Source organism: Pteropus medius, unplaced genomic scaffold (genome assembly GCF_902729225.1).
Source record: "Pteropus medius unplaced genomic scaffold, Ma_sr-lr_union100, whole genome shotgun sequence".
Classification (NCBI taxonomy): Eukaryota; Metazoa; Chordata; class Mammalia; order Chiroptera; family Pteropodidae; genus Pteropus; species Pteropus medius.
The window spans coordinates 21605270-21620135 of NW_024354502.1; the positions used below are offsets into that span (position 1 = coordinate 21605270).

Below are 14866 nucleotides of genomic sequence, written 5' to 3' on the forward strand. Positions count from 1 at the left end.
ATGTTTATTCCGGTATTTCATTGTCAGTGAAGACACATGAGAAAATGTTGGAAAAATGAATATAGGAAACCCATGATTTTTTTTGTAACATAAAAATGTATGCTGAAAAAAAATCAGTTACTGTGAAAAGCATTGGATTTCCCTATGTAACCATGGGCATGACTCTTAACGCTCTTAACCCAATTACACCTATCAACTAATGATGATAATATTAATCTCACATGATTTGAGAGAAATTAATTGAAATGATATGTATATAAAAGACCATGTAAGCTATTCCACAATTATATATTTGTAAGGTATTATTTGATCTGAGACAGTATAGCATAGTGGACAGGAGTACAGTATCTACAGTCAGACCATCTGGTTTTGAATCCTGGCCTTACTTGCCATCAATCTGTCCTAGTATCTTAGGTAACCAACTTCACTTCCCAAAACCTCATTTTTTCAGTAAAATAAAAATAGTAATAGAATTTACATCACAGGGTTGGATTAAAAATATATGTGAAGCACAGGCATGTCATAAAGTAAAAGTTATTATCTTATTAATATTGTAGCAGTAATTGTTCTTTATAACAAAAACACTAATATCAAATATATCTTCCATTTCCTGTTCTTATAAAGAAATAAAATGGAACTGGGTAATCTGAAGAAAGTTATAATGGAAGAAAGAGAATCTCATTAAAATTTTCATCTAGTTTAATATTAAGTACTTAAAATAAACAGTGGAAAATTAATTAAAGAATCACAGTGTTTTAACTAAATAAATATTTTAAACTTTTAAATGGCAAATGTAAACACGGTTAAAAGACAAATTAGGAAAACAAAATATATGATGTAAGTTGTAAAAAATAAATAATAAAAAAGATAAATACTCCTCAGAAAAATTGGGCAAAGGGTATTATCAGGCAATTCACAAAAAATATGCAAATGATTAAAAGTATTAAAAGATGTTCAGCCTCTCTGGTAACTTAAAACACGCAAACTGGCAATGAAGAAAATACCCAGTGTTGGTTGAGGGTGTGTGAAGAAGACTATAAACTCATGTGTTACTGGAGAAGGTGTAAAATGGTACTTTGTTTCTGAAGGGCAATTTGACAAACATATATTGTTTAAAATGTACATTATTTTTAATCTAGCAAATATACTTCCTGAAATTTATTCTAAAGTCAAGAACTGGAAAAATTCACCAAGATGTGTGTACACGGCATCATTTATAATAGCAAAAAATTTAAAATGACCTAAATTTCTAATAGTAGGCATTGATTAAATTATCTATGGTACATCCCTTTACTAGAATATTACTCACCTGTTGAAACAGTGATGTAGTTTATTCTTTTATTATTTAACAAATATTTGAGTGCATAAGACCATTCTCCCATTGAAAATGATGATGTAATTTATTCATTTTATCATCCAACAAATATCCGAAGGCATACTCTGCGTTCTACAGTAGGCATACTTGGAGAATGATACAAAGACCCTACCTTTTATATTCCTGTTCTATATTTATTCACATAGAAACATTTTTACAACATTTAACATAAAACATTTTTAAAGAATATATACTGTGATTCCATTTGTATGAAATTTAATAAAATATAAATATTAAAATTATAGATTAAATCTACACATTGAGAAATTAAGATGGATGTTCATGAAAATGTTTATAGTGATTTTGCTTGGCTACTAGAATTTGGGGGTGATTTTTACCTTCTACTTCATTATTTCTCTCATTTGTTTTTAATATTTTTATATTAGTATGACAGAAAACTAAAGGTCAAAACAGTAGATTATGTCTCATTAGTGATATTGACTTGATGAAACCTCAAATATGGTGCTCCCCACAATTATTTTTTCTTAAGATTATGACTCCTTAACTCTACATTTATATTAATATAGCATTATCCCTTTTTTGGAATAATTTAATTTAATATAATTACAGGATGGAGTCAAACAATATACAAGTACTTCAGGAACTTCTATCAAAACACCTGTTTTAGGCAATGGCCCAGTTTTAGGCCTGCAAGCATATGGCCGACAGGTAAGCAAGAAAAATGTCACAGATGATCACTTCCTATAGAGCACTGAATAGTGGAATGCAACAGCTCAGTCATTTTACAGTAGTAGAGTTGTGTTTGTTTGAAAATGAGGCTAAAATTATACTAAGAGAGATTGGAAGAGAATTTCCTTGAGCCTCTAGAGAACATTAAAATTTCAATTGATCCCGGACAATATAATCAAGGAAAATAATTTCCTGATGCATATAAAGATTTCAAGGGGCACAAGTTAAAATGCCCATCTTATTGGAAAAGAGAGAATAAGGCAGATAAAGAACAAGATAGAATATGTATAGGTTGATATAGTCTTGGGTTAAGAGAAGAAAGAATGTTGATGCTTAGTCTCAATTTTTTTTTTTTAATTTTATTTTATTAGTGTTAAGTTTACAGTAAATTGGTTAGATGTGGTCATAAAATTGGCCATCGACTAATACATTTTCAGTTTTTATGTTTATATTTATAACTTGTACATTAATATCCCTTGTTTAATTTATGTCCATTTTTAATGACTTTGTTGTTGGTGGTGGTGGTGTTTCAAGTTTATTGTAGAGGTAATCCTAGCTATTTCAAGTACAGCATTTTATACATAATTCATTCAGTTGTATGGATTCACTCATTTCCATCTAACACTTTCTGCATATTTATATAGCCTCAAGTAAAAGGACTCCTTCAGATAGTCTAAATCTTGGTCAAATGAACCCCAAGTCATTTACTGCAGTCACTATTTTAGTGCTCTGAAAGGGTGGTGCAGTAAGAATATTTACAGATGTTATCTGAGCAGTGTGTATTCCTGCCTAGTGTGCTACATGCCGCACAAGCATACTCAATGAAAGACAAAAGGCAAAGCAGCACTAATGACTTTGGAATCAACAACTTGGGGCTTTTTTATTCCATAATATCCAGAATCGCACCTAGCCTCCAGGAAAGCTCTACTTTAGAGGGGCTGAACAAACCAGACCCCCCCTCTATGCCTCTGTTCATGCCGTTACCTATACATGAAATGCTTCCTCTCTCCTCTCCCCCCACCCCAAGTTCTATACATCTTTCCATGCTCAGCTCAAAATATATGCTCCCTGTTATGCTTTTCATCATGGTACCCCCTCCTTCACTCATGGGGGGTAATTAATAATACACTGACAACTACAAGGCATTATTAAAAGAAATTGAAGAAAACATAAAGAAATGGAAAATATTCTGTGTTCATGGATTGAAAGAATCAACATAGTTAAAATGGCCATATTACTCAAAGCAATATGCAGATTTAATGTAATTGCTATCAAAATCTCAACTGCATTTTTTAAAGAAAAAGAACAAAAAGTCATTAGATTTGTATGGAATCACTAAAGACCCTGAATAGCCAAAGGTATTCCTGAGAAAAAATAGCAAGGTCAGAAGTATCATCACACTGCTTGACTTCAAATTATCTTACAAAGAGGCAATAATCAAAACAGCATGGTATTGGCAGTAAAACAAGACATACAGATCAATGAAACAGAATTGAGAGCCTAGAAATAAACTCACATGTATATGGGGAAATAATTTTCAACAAAGGAGCCCAAAACATACAATGGAGAAAGGAAAACCTCTTCAATAAATGGTGCTGGGAAAACTGGAAAGCCACATGCAAAAGAATGAAACTAAACTGTTGTCTATCATCACACACCAAAATTAACTCAAAATAGATCAAAGACCTAAATATAAGACCTGAAACAATAAATTAGCATAGAAGAAAATGTAGGTACTAAACTCATGGACCTTGGATTTAGAGATGATTTTATGAATTTGACCTCAAAGGCAAGGGAAGTAAAAGCAGAAATAAAGGAATCAAACTATATCAAGCTGAAAAGTTCTGCATAGCAAAAGAAACCATCAGTAAAAAAGCCAGCCAACTAGATAGAAGATATTTGCAAACAGTGCCTCTGATAAGGTGCTAATAGCCAAAATATATAGAGAACTCATACAACCCAACGACAAAAAAACAATCAAATTAAAAACTGAACAAAGGACCTGAACAGACACTTCTCCCAAGAAGACATAAAAATGGCCAACAGACATATGAAAAGATGCTGAACTTCACTAGCTGTTAAGGAAATGCAAATCAAAACCACAATGAGATACCTATCTCACATCTGTTAGAATGGCTACCATCAACAAGACAAGTAATAACAAGTGTTGGAGAGGTTGTGGGCAAAAAGGAACCCTCATATACTGCAGGCAGGAATGTAACTTGGTACAGCTACTATGGAAAACAGTATGGAGGTTCCCCAAAAAATTAAGAATAGCATTACCAAGCAATTGCTCTTCTGGGCAGCCATCCAAAACATTTGAAAACATTTATCTATAAAAATATATGTACCCTGCTCTTCATAGCATCATTACTCACAGTGGCCAAGACATGGAAACAACCGAAGTGTCCTTTGATAGATGATGTGGTACATATATACAATGGACTATTACTCAGCCACAAGAAAAGATGAAATGCTGCCATTTGCGACAACATGCTAAGCAAGATAAGTCAGACAGAAAAAGTTGAGTACCATATGATTTCACTTATATGTGGGATATAAAACTGAAAGCAACAAACGAACAAGACAAACAAAAACTTGTAGATACAGACAACAGTTTAGTGATTAACAGCGAAAGGAGGGAAAGGGGAAGGTAGGTAAGAGGAAAGGGCATCAAATATATGGTGATCGAAGGAGATTTGACTTTAGGTGTTAAACACACAATGCAATTGATACAGATGATGTATTATCAAATTATCAAATTGAAACCTATATAATTTTATTAACCAATGTCACCCCAATAAATTTTTTTATAGTAGATACATAAACTAGTAACATAGTAACTTATTATCGTTATCAAGTATTATATACTGTACATAACTGTACTTTTATACTACTGATAGTGCAGTAGATTTGTTTATACCTGCACATGTGAGTGATGCATTGCATTACACCATCACGATGGCTACAATGTCACTAGATGATTGAAAGTTTTCAGCTCCAATATAATCTTAAGGGACTACCATCGTATATACAGTCCATAATTGATCAAGACGATGTTATTCAGAGCATGACTGTATTGTATTTAACTTAGCATAGCAAGATTTTTTAAATAGGAACAACAAAGAATTCTAGAAGAATTCGAATGTTTAGATATGGTTGCATTATATTTTTAATTTTCTTTTTTATTAGTGTCAGATGTAGAGCACAATGGTTGAACATTTATGTAATTTATGAAGTGATCCCCTCTGGTTACTCTAGTACACATCTAGCACTTACGTAGCCACTACAGTATTGCTGCCTGTATTCCTTGTGCTGTACTCCACATCCCGTGACTGTTTTTTAACTACTAATCTGTACTTCTTTGTCCCTTTATCTTTTTCACCCTGTTTCCTTCCCCACTGCACTCTGGCTATCACCAGTTTGTTCTCTGTATCTGTGAGTCTGTTTTAGTTTTGTTTGTTCGTTTCCTTTGTTCCTGAGATTCTGCATATAAGTGATATCATATGGTTTTTGTCTTTCTTTGTCTGACTTATTTCACTCAGCATAATACCCTCTAGGTCCATTCATGTTGTTGCAAAAGGTAAGATTTTATTTTTTATGGCTGAGTAATATTCCATTGTATGTATGTACCATAATTTCTTTATCCAGTCATCTATCGATAGGCAGTTAGGTTGATTCCATATCTTGGCTATTGTAAATAGCACTACAGTAAACATAGGGGTGCATAAATCTGTATAAATTAGAGCTTGGCGGGGGGGCAGTTGCATAAATACCCAGAAATGCAATTGCTAGGTCAAAAGATGGTTCTATTTTTAATTTTTTGAAGAACCTCAATACTGTTTTCATAGTGGCTGTACTATATCCTTGCCAGCACTTGCTGTTTTCTGATTTATCGATGATAACCAATCTAGCAGGTGTGAGATAATATCTCATTGTGGTTTTAATTTGCATTTCTCTGATGATTACTTACTTTGAGCATCTCTTCATATATCTATTAGCCATCTGTGTTTCCTCTTTGGAGAAATGCCTATTTAGGTCTTCTGCCCATTTTTTAATTGGATTATTTTTTTTGGTGTTGAATTGTATGAGTTCTTTATAAATTTTGGATGCATTTTCAGATGTATCATAGGCAGATATCTTTTTCCATTGAGTAAATTGTCTTTTTGTTTTGTTGACAGTTTCCTCTGCTGTGCAAAAACTTTTAAGCTCGATGTAATCCCATTTGTTTATTTTTCCTTTTGTTTCCCTGGCCCCAGGAGATATATCATAAAAAAATATCACTAAGAGCAATGCAGAGAGTTTACTGCCTATGTTTTCTTTTAGAAGTTTTATGGTTTCAGGTCTTATATTTAAGTCTTTAACCCATTTTGAGTTTGTTCTTATATGTGGTGTAAGAAGGTTGGTCTACTTTCATTTTTTTGCATGTATCTGTCCAGTTTTCCCAACACCATTTATTGAAGAGACTGTCTTTATCCCATTATATATTTTTGCCTTCTTCGTCATAGATTACTTGAGTAAATAGGCATGGGTATATTTCTGAGCTCTCTATTCTGTTCCATTGATGTATGTGTCTATTTTTATGCCAATACCATGCTGTTTTGATTACTGTAGCCTTGTAATATAGTTTGATATGAGGTAGTATGATACCTCCAACTTTATTCTTCTTTCTCAAGATTGCTGTTGCTATTTGGGATCTTTTATGTTTTCATGTAAATTTCTAGATTATTTGTTCTAGTTCTGTGAAAAATGCCATTGGTATTTTGATAGGGATTGCACTAAACCTATAGATTGCTGTGGGTGCTATGGATGTTTTAATGATGTTGATTCCTCCTACCCATGAGCACGGTATATACTTCTATTTATTTGTATCTTCTTCAGTTTTTTTCCTCAATGACTTATAATTTTCCAAGTACAGGTTTTTTACTTCCTTGGTTAAATTCATTCCTAGGTATTTTATTGTTTTTGATGCAATTGTAAATGGGATTGTTTTCTTAATTTTTCTTTCTGATAGTTCATCATTGGTGTATAAAAATGTAACTGACTTCTGAATATTAATTTTGTATCCTGCTACTTTACTGAATTCATTTGTCATTTTTAACAGTTTTTTGGTGGAATCTTTAGGGTTCTCTATACATACTATCATGTCCTCTGCAAATAATGACAGTTTTACTTCTTCCTTTCCAATCTGGATGCCTTGAATTTTTTTCTTTTTCTTGTCTGATTGTTGTAGCTAGGACTTCCAATACTATGTTGAATAAAAGTGGTGAAAGTAGACATCCTTGTCTTGTTCCTGATCTTAAGAAAAATGCTTTTACCTTTTCTCCATTGAATATGATGTTAGCTGTAGGTTTATCATATATGGCCTTTATTATGTTGAGGTATGTTCCCACTTTGCCTAGAGTTTTTATCATAAATGGATGCTGGATTTTGTTGAACACTTTTTCTGCATCTATTGATATGATCATATGATTTTTATCTTTTAATTTGTTAATGGGGTGTATCACATTAATTGATTTGTGGATATTGAACTAATCTTGCAGCCTAGGAATAAATCTAACCTAATCATTTGTATGATATCTTTAATGTTTGCTGAATTTGGTTTGCTAATATTTTGTTGAGGATTTTTACATTTATGTACATCAGGGATATCCTATAATTTTCTTTCTTTTGTGTTGTCTCTGTCTGGTCTTGGAATCAAGGTATGGTGGCCTCGTAAAATGAGTTTCAGAGCCTTCCTTCCTCTTGAATTTTTCGAATAGTTTGAGAAGAATAGGTATTAATTATTCTCTGAATGTTTAGTAAAATTCACCTATGAAGCCATCTGGTCCAGGACTTTTGTTTCTTGAGAGTTTTTTTGATTAATGATTCAATTTCATTGGTGGTAATTGGTCAATTCATATTTTCTGTTTCTTCTTGACTCATTCTTAGAAGATTGTATGCTTCGAGGAATGTATCCATTTCTTCCAGATTGTCCAATTTGTTGGCATCTAATTGTTCATAGTATTTTCTTATGATCATTTGTATTTCTGTGGAGTCTGTAGTTACTTTTACTCTTTCATTTCTAATTTTATTTATTTGGGTCCTCTCTCCTTTTTTCTTGATGAGTCTGGTTAAAGGTTCATCAATTTTATTTATCCTTTCAAAGAACCAGCTTCATTGAACATGGTTTCATTGATCTTTTGTATTTTTTTTAGACTCTTTTTTGTGTATTTCTTCTACTCACCTAGAGCTTTGTTTGATGTTCTTTTTCTAGTTCTTTAGGTGTAATGTTAGGTTGTTTATTTGAGCTTTTTCTGGTTTATTAAGGTAGGCCTGTATTGCTATGGATTTCCCTCTTAAGACTGCTACTGCTGTGTCCCATAGATTTGGGGTTGATGTGTTTTCATTTTTATTCATCTCTAGGTATCCTCTGATTTCTTCCTTGATCTTATTGTTAACCTGTTCATTGTTTAGTACCATGCTATTTAACCTTCATGTGTTTATGTATTTTTCAGTTGTTTTCTTGTAATGGATTTCTAGTTCATACCATTGTGATTAGGGAAGATGCTTGATATGATTTCAATCTTCTTAAATTTATTGAGACTGTTTTGTGGCCTAATATGTGGTCTATCTTGGAAAATGTCCCATGTGCACTTGAGAAGAATGTGTATTATGCTGCTTCGGGGTGAAACACCGAAAATATCAATTAAATTATTCTGGTCTAGTGTGTCATTTAAGGCCACTGCTTCCTTATTGATTTTCTGTCTGGAAGATCTATTGATGTCAACGAGGCATTAAAGTTTCCTACTATGAAAGTATTACTGTCGATTTCTCCCTTTATGTTGGTCAATAATTGCTTTATCTATGTAAGTGGTCCTATGTTAGGCACGTATGTTTACTAGAGTTATGTCCTCTCTTTGTATTGATCCCTTTATCATTATGTAATGCCCTTCTTTGTCTCTTTTATAGCCTTTCTTTTAAAGTCTGTTTTGACTGGTATAAATATTGTACCCCAGCTTATAAGCAGTGTTTTGAACTCTGTCTCTGGTAGGTTGCTTGCCTCCATCTTAGTTTTTTTCGTGAAGGTTTCTCCTGCTCTGTCATTTGCAGCATTTTTGTTTGTCTGTTTTCTCATTGCCTCTCTGTATTCTTTTCACTGTATTAGGTAGATTTGTTACATTTCCCAGTCTTGGCCAGGTAGCCTTATGTAGTATGTGCCGTGTTGCCCAGTCTCCCTGATTACCTGCACCAGGGGCTCTGGGTGTGTTCTTTGTATGAGTTGTGTGTGTTCTCCTGTTATAGCTAAGCCTCAATGGCTGTTAGCACATCAGTGGATCAAATTGACTCGGGCTGACTGGCTGTGAGGTTTGGCCACTCTTATGGGGTATGAGCTGTTCTGTGGCAGCCGACCCCATGGAGTGAGATTCGCCCTAGTAGGCGTTCCTGTACCTGTTGAGACCACCCTTTGGGTGTGCCACTTGTGGTTCTAGTTAGGTTGTACTCTGTTGTAGTCCAACGCCAGCCTCTGGGTATGTTGGTTCTGTGACTCCTTGGGAGGGGGTCCCATGCAGGCCAAGGTCTGCTGCTGCCTTCGATTGCTCAAGGCAACCTGGTAGGAGCTACAAAGCGATCCGCAGGTGGTTGCTGCCTGTGCTGGATCTGGTGGCAAGTAGGAGAGAGACTACACTGCAAATTGTGGCTGCGTGCCCATAGTACTTAGCTTAGCAATGGGTTAGCTTAGCAAAGGTCAAGGGCACCCCAAGTCCTGAGGCTGCCTGCTGGCTTCCCGTAAGGCTCCACAGCTGAGAGAGCATTTGGGTGGTATATGAGTTGGATAGAGTGGAGATGCTGGGAATCACCAGGGTAAAGCAAGTAGATTTCACCCGGCCAATACAGATTCAGATTTGGTGCCAGTGCTGTGCCTGTGGCCACCCACAAGAGTCTCAGATTTCACTGAGGCCAGCCACTACTGATCTCAGGCCCACAAATCCCCAAGATTTGTTCAAGAGATGCTGCAGCTCATGTTGGCACTAGCTACCCACCACTTAAGGTCTCTCCTGAGGTACATGGGCTGTGTGTGGGCTATGTGAGCTGAGGACTTTTAACTGCTCTCAAATGCTCCCCCTGCCAAGAGCACAGGGTGGGGCTGGTTGCTGGGCCTCGATCTTGCCTCGGGCAAATTGTGTGTTGGATAGAGCAGAGACTCAGGGAAACACTGAATGGAATGAGCCAGTCTCACCAGACCATTGCAGATTCAGAATTGTCCATGTCGAGGAGAGTTCAACACAGGAAAGATGGTGCCCATCTGTAGACTGCACCACAGGGGACCCCAACAAAGGAACAATAGCGGTTATCCCTCCAGACCTCGCCCCACACTATGCAACTCAGTCTTTCCCTTTATGTCTCTTGCTGCTGACCCTCTGCTAGAGCAGGGTGAATATCTGAGAGTGAGTCAGTCTGTGCATGGGCCCTCTAAGGGGGGCTTCTGGTTTTCAGGTTCCTTCCCTCCCACCCGGATGTTCAGAATCCCCACTGATTTTTACAGTCAGATTTTGTGGGACCTCCTCTTTCCAGCACTGGAACCCTGGGCTGGGGAGCCCTGTTGTGAAGCTAGGGTCCTTCACTCCTTCAGGGGAACCTCTGGAACCGCTATATCCCACCCAGTGCTCAGCTGCCAAGTATGAGTGCGGGGCCAGCCTGTTTCACATCTCCACCCCTCCTACCAATCTTGATGTGGCTCTTTCTTCATATCGTCAGTTGTATGTGATACGTTCTTCTAGTCTTCAGAAGATCCTCCAAGTTGATTGTTTTATAATTTGTTTGTAATTTTAATGCAGTTGTGGGAGGGGGTAAACCCTGCATTTACCTAGCCTGCCATCTTGACCCCCTCTGCCCCAATAAGTTTTTTAAAAAGATACAGAGAAATCTTAAAAGATAACACCACCTCACTCCAAAAAAGACAACTAGAACAATAAGGGAACAAGACAGTTATAAGAGCCCAAAAGAGAAATTATTAATGACTTCTATTCAAAGTGTTTGCATCTTAAATACTACTAGCTTGAGAAACAATCTTTTTGGTATTTGGGAATGTCAAATAAGTTCAGTTATTCAGCTAAGATAACTGATAGACTATGAAGCTCTTAATGAGAGAAGAGAAATGTCTAATTTTGTGAAACCATAGATTGAAAAAGAGATATCTAAAAATGCATGATACCTACTAATGCCATTTAGAAGTACATTCATCAGCAAATGACTAGCACTGAATTTCAGAAACATGGTTTAAAAATAAAGGGAGAAATGTGGAATTAGAGGTACCAGGCTTCTAATTTTTACTTTGACACCTTGAAATCTGAAATAAATGACTTAATCTCCTTTTAGATTGTTTTCCTACTTGTTCAAAAGAGAAAGGGATGATAATGATGATGATGATGTTGGTGATGATATTGTATACATCTCAAGATTAAGGAACTAAAAAGCTTTTGAAAACTAAAGACATTTCATAAATATAAATTACTATCATCATTATTGCTTCTTAATGTATACATGTTGAATTACTCTAGTATTGGGTAGAATAATAATATGCTGCCATTTAGTTAAGTCTGGAATGCTTTCTATATACATTAGTTTCAGATATATTTTACACATTAAAGAATTGTAATTAATCCAAATGCAAAACTAGCCTCCACAAAAAAACTTTGATCTTTTCTAAGCACCTAAATTCATACTTAAATTGAATATATAAAAGTGACTGAATAGCTGTCAAGAAATCTATAAAACTTTTGAGACATTGTTTCACTAAGAAATAGTGCATCATCATCCTCAGATCCTCACCTCTCTCCCAACCTGGACAACGGAATTTAAAATTTTAGGTCAAGGCTATTGAAAAAAATACCTTTACTTTGTCATAAATATTCTTATTAAAATGTTGTAAGGTAGATTGATAACAATTTGTGATACCCAATTAAAAGGTTAAATGGATAAGTTCCACTTGTGAAAATTCATATAATTATAAATTTATGATATGTGCACATTTTATTAAGTGTTAATACTGCAATAAGAAGTTTAAATGAAGGGGCCGATATAAGTTATCTTACTTCAGTTTATTTTCTGGGGCAAATATTTCCAAAATTCACTTTGAAAATTGTTTTTCTAGCCAACCTGGTGCTACTCAAAGTACATTGAAGCCTTAGAACAGGAAAGGGTTCTTCTTAAAATTCAAGAAGACCTGGAAAAGAAGTTGTTTGCAGGTAATTTTTGCTTTTTACTTACCAGGTTGCTTTATCTTCTATCACAGATTAATTTTAGAAGCCTGCTGCTAATTACTTCACTGTTTTCCTTATTTCTCTTATTTTTGTGCAGGCACACCATCTTTTACAAATGTCAGGCCAACCGCTTCAGGTATGTCTTTGAAAAAGACCGTATCTTCTCATGCATCCAGAGTGAGTCTCTTGTGATAGTCCATCTTCAGTACTTTCTTCCTATTGTGGGAGTTCTGTCTCTCACCCAGCCACCCAGAATATAGAAGGTAGAAGGGGTGAGGACTGACTTCGTCCCAAATGATCTGACCCTACAAGTTAGGAGAATTGCTGTGTGTGTGTGTGTGTGTGTGTGTGTGTGTGTGTGTGTGTCCTATCTCTTTCTGTCTCTGTTTTTTCTCTGCTGAGGAGGAAAGACTAAAACATATACCTAATGATTCCATTTCCAGAGTGACAGCGCTTGTGGGAGTATATATGCTGTTGCTGATAGGTCAAGGTAAGTCATACACTGAAATTTGATCAGTCCCATCCATACCCCTCTAACATACACACCCACGCACTTTCACAGCTGCACAGATGTACACACAAAATGCACGCACACACACATACATACCAAATAAATACAGGCACACCAAACACATACACACACCACTATCAAATTGATGGGTAGGAGTGCTTTGCCTTCCTTCTGAGTTGCACAGTCTCCTGAAAAGGAAGCCTCTGGGGAATAAACATTATTGCTTCTATTTAGTTTGTATCTATTCTTCTCCTCCACAAAGAACATGTATGGAAGCATGAACTCCAGTTCAGTGTCCCAAGCTTTCCCAAGCTGAGTTTCTCCAAGTTTCACTTGCCCAAGTTAGGAACATAAGAAGGAACTGAAAATAAAGAACTGAAAATCAAGTAAGCCGGATCCTTCTCTCATGCAGATCTTGATGTGATTATACAGTTTTGATTGGATACTAATGTTAAAGTTTAACAATGCCCTTACAAATGGCATTGGTAGTAATATGGTAGTATAATGCAGTGTATGTGTAACCCATGGACTCAATACTCGAAGAGCGCAGTACAAGCCCCATTGCTCTTATCATCTGTCCTTGCAACTTACCTCTTTGTTTCTCAAAATCTTTAGTTTTCTGATTCTTGGGAGGATTTGATGAGCAGACCTTTATGTTCTTGCCTGCTCATTTTTTTCTCTTCTGGTTGATCTTAGCCACTGTACCTTTCCCTCAGTTCCCCGACCCCTTAGGCCAACCTTGCAGGGCCCCCAACATTTAGAGTATACGGCACCTCTATTAATTTTTTTTTTATCCTTATTACAACTCTATGTAAAGTTTCTTGGTTTGTTTTGGGTTTATATTTTCTGTAGCTATGTTTTCAACCATTTATTTTTCTTTTGCAGGAATTCTTTAAACCAAATTTAAGTGACATGGAAGCTCAAGTGATTTTTTTCGATGGTCTGTATTAGAGCAAGCCTACCACCTAAATAAAGTTTGGCTTGTTTTAAAATAACAGCTATTCTGTACACATGAAATATAGCCTATAAAATTTTTAAAAACTTATTTAGAATAAAACTACTTCTATCTAGGTTAGAAAAATCAAAATATTTTTCTTATCGCAGAATTTAAGGAAGTAAAATGTTATGCTCCTCAAGTAATCTTTCATCAAATATTCCTCGAGCATTTACTATATTTGTTTAGCAGATATATTCTACAGGTGGTTAGGGAACTAATATTCCTAGCAATAAATTGACCCAAAGCATAAAGGGAAGAGCCTTCCCTACCCCATTCCTATCCCCAACCCTAAAGGAACCACACATTAAAGCATATCAAGTGGTTCTCAAACTGTCGCGTGCATAAGACTCACTTGTGATATTTGCTAGCGATGCAGATTCCTGGGCTAGCTCACTGAGAGTCTGATTCAGTAGTTCTTTGGCAGGACCTAGAAATTTCCCTCTTTAACAGACATCCTAGGTGATTCTGATGCCGCAGTCCCACAGACCACTCTTACCTTAAAAGGTAAAAGCCCCCTTATTAACTGGAGTTATACGTGTAGCAGAGAGAACCCCGACATGTCCCCTCCCTTTCCTGAAGGGAAAGGAGAATGCATAAGTCATGACCTGGGGGATGAAACTCACCATCTCTTGGTTTCAAGACTCAGAAGCTCCAAGGACTCTGACCTGGATTGCGAGATTGGATGCATTGGATTCCCACTCTAATACTGCCCTAGAAAGTATTTTCAGAGTAGAAACTGGCATTCCTAATTCTCTAAAGAGTTAGACGTAATAAAGTAGGAAAGCATCAGGAGGCACACTTCAGAGATTTTTTTCTAAAGCAGTGGTTTTCGGACATTTTTTAAAAAGCACTGGAACCCTATAATTTACTCTGCTCCCACACTTTCCCACACCCCATAGTGGCTGTGAAGTTTTTATATGTTTTTCATTCATTGCCCTTGGTCTATGTTTCTGTTTTTGTATTCCACTCTTTTTCTGCCTTTTCTTGGTTTTAATTGAGCATGTTATGTAATTCTATTTCCTTTCCTCTCTTAGCATATCAATTATACT

At 35.9% G+C, this 14866-nt stretch overlaps 1 protein-coding gene across 2 annotated transcripts in view; it reads left to right on the forward strand.

The window, feature by feature from the left end:
- Window positions 1-13815, forward strand: part of RGS22 (regulator of G protein signaling 22) — a 174898-nt gene extending 161083 nt beyond the window's left edge. For both annotated transcript variants that reach the window (XM_039853590.1, XM_039853591.1), the window contains 5 exons: window positions 1946-2044; window positions 12201-12294; window positions 12407-12445; window positions 12753-12799; window positions 13706-13815. In XM_039853590.1, the coding sequence (XP_039709524.1) occupies window positions 1946-2044; window positions 12201-12294; window positions 12407-12445; window positions 12753-12757 (237 nt within the window). In that variant the 3' untranslated portion in view covers window positions 12758-12799; window positions 13706-13815. The remainder of the gene's footprint in view (window positions 1-1945; window positions 2045-12200; window positions 12295-12406; window positions 12446-12752; window positions 12800-13705) is intronic.
- Window positions 13816-14866: the final 1051 nt, after the last annotated feature.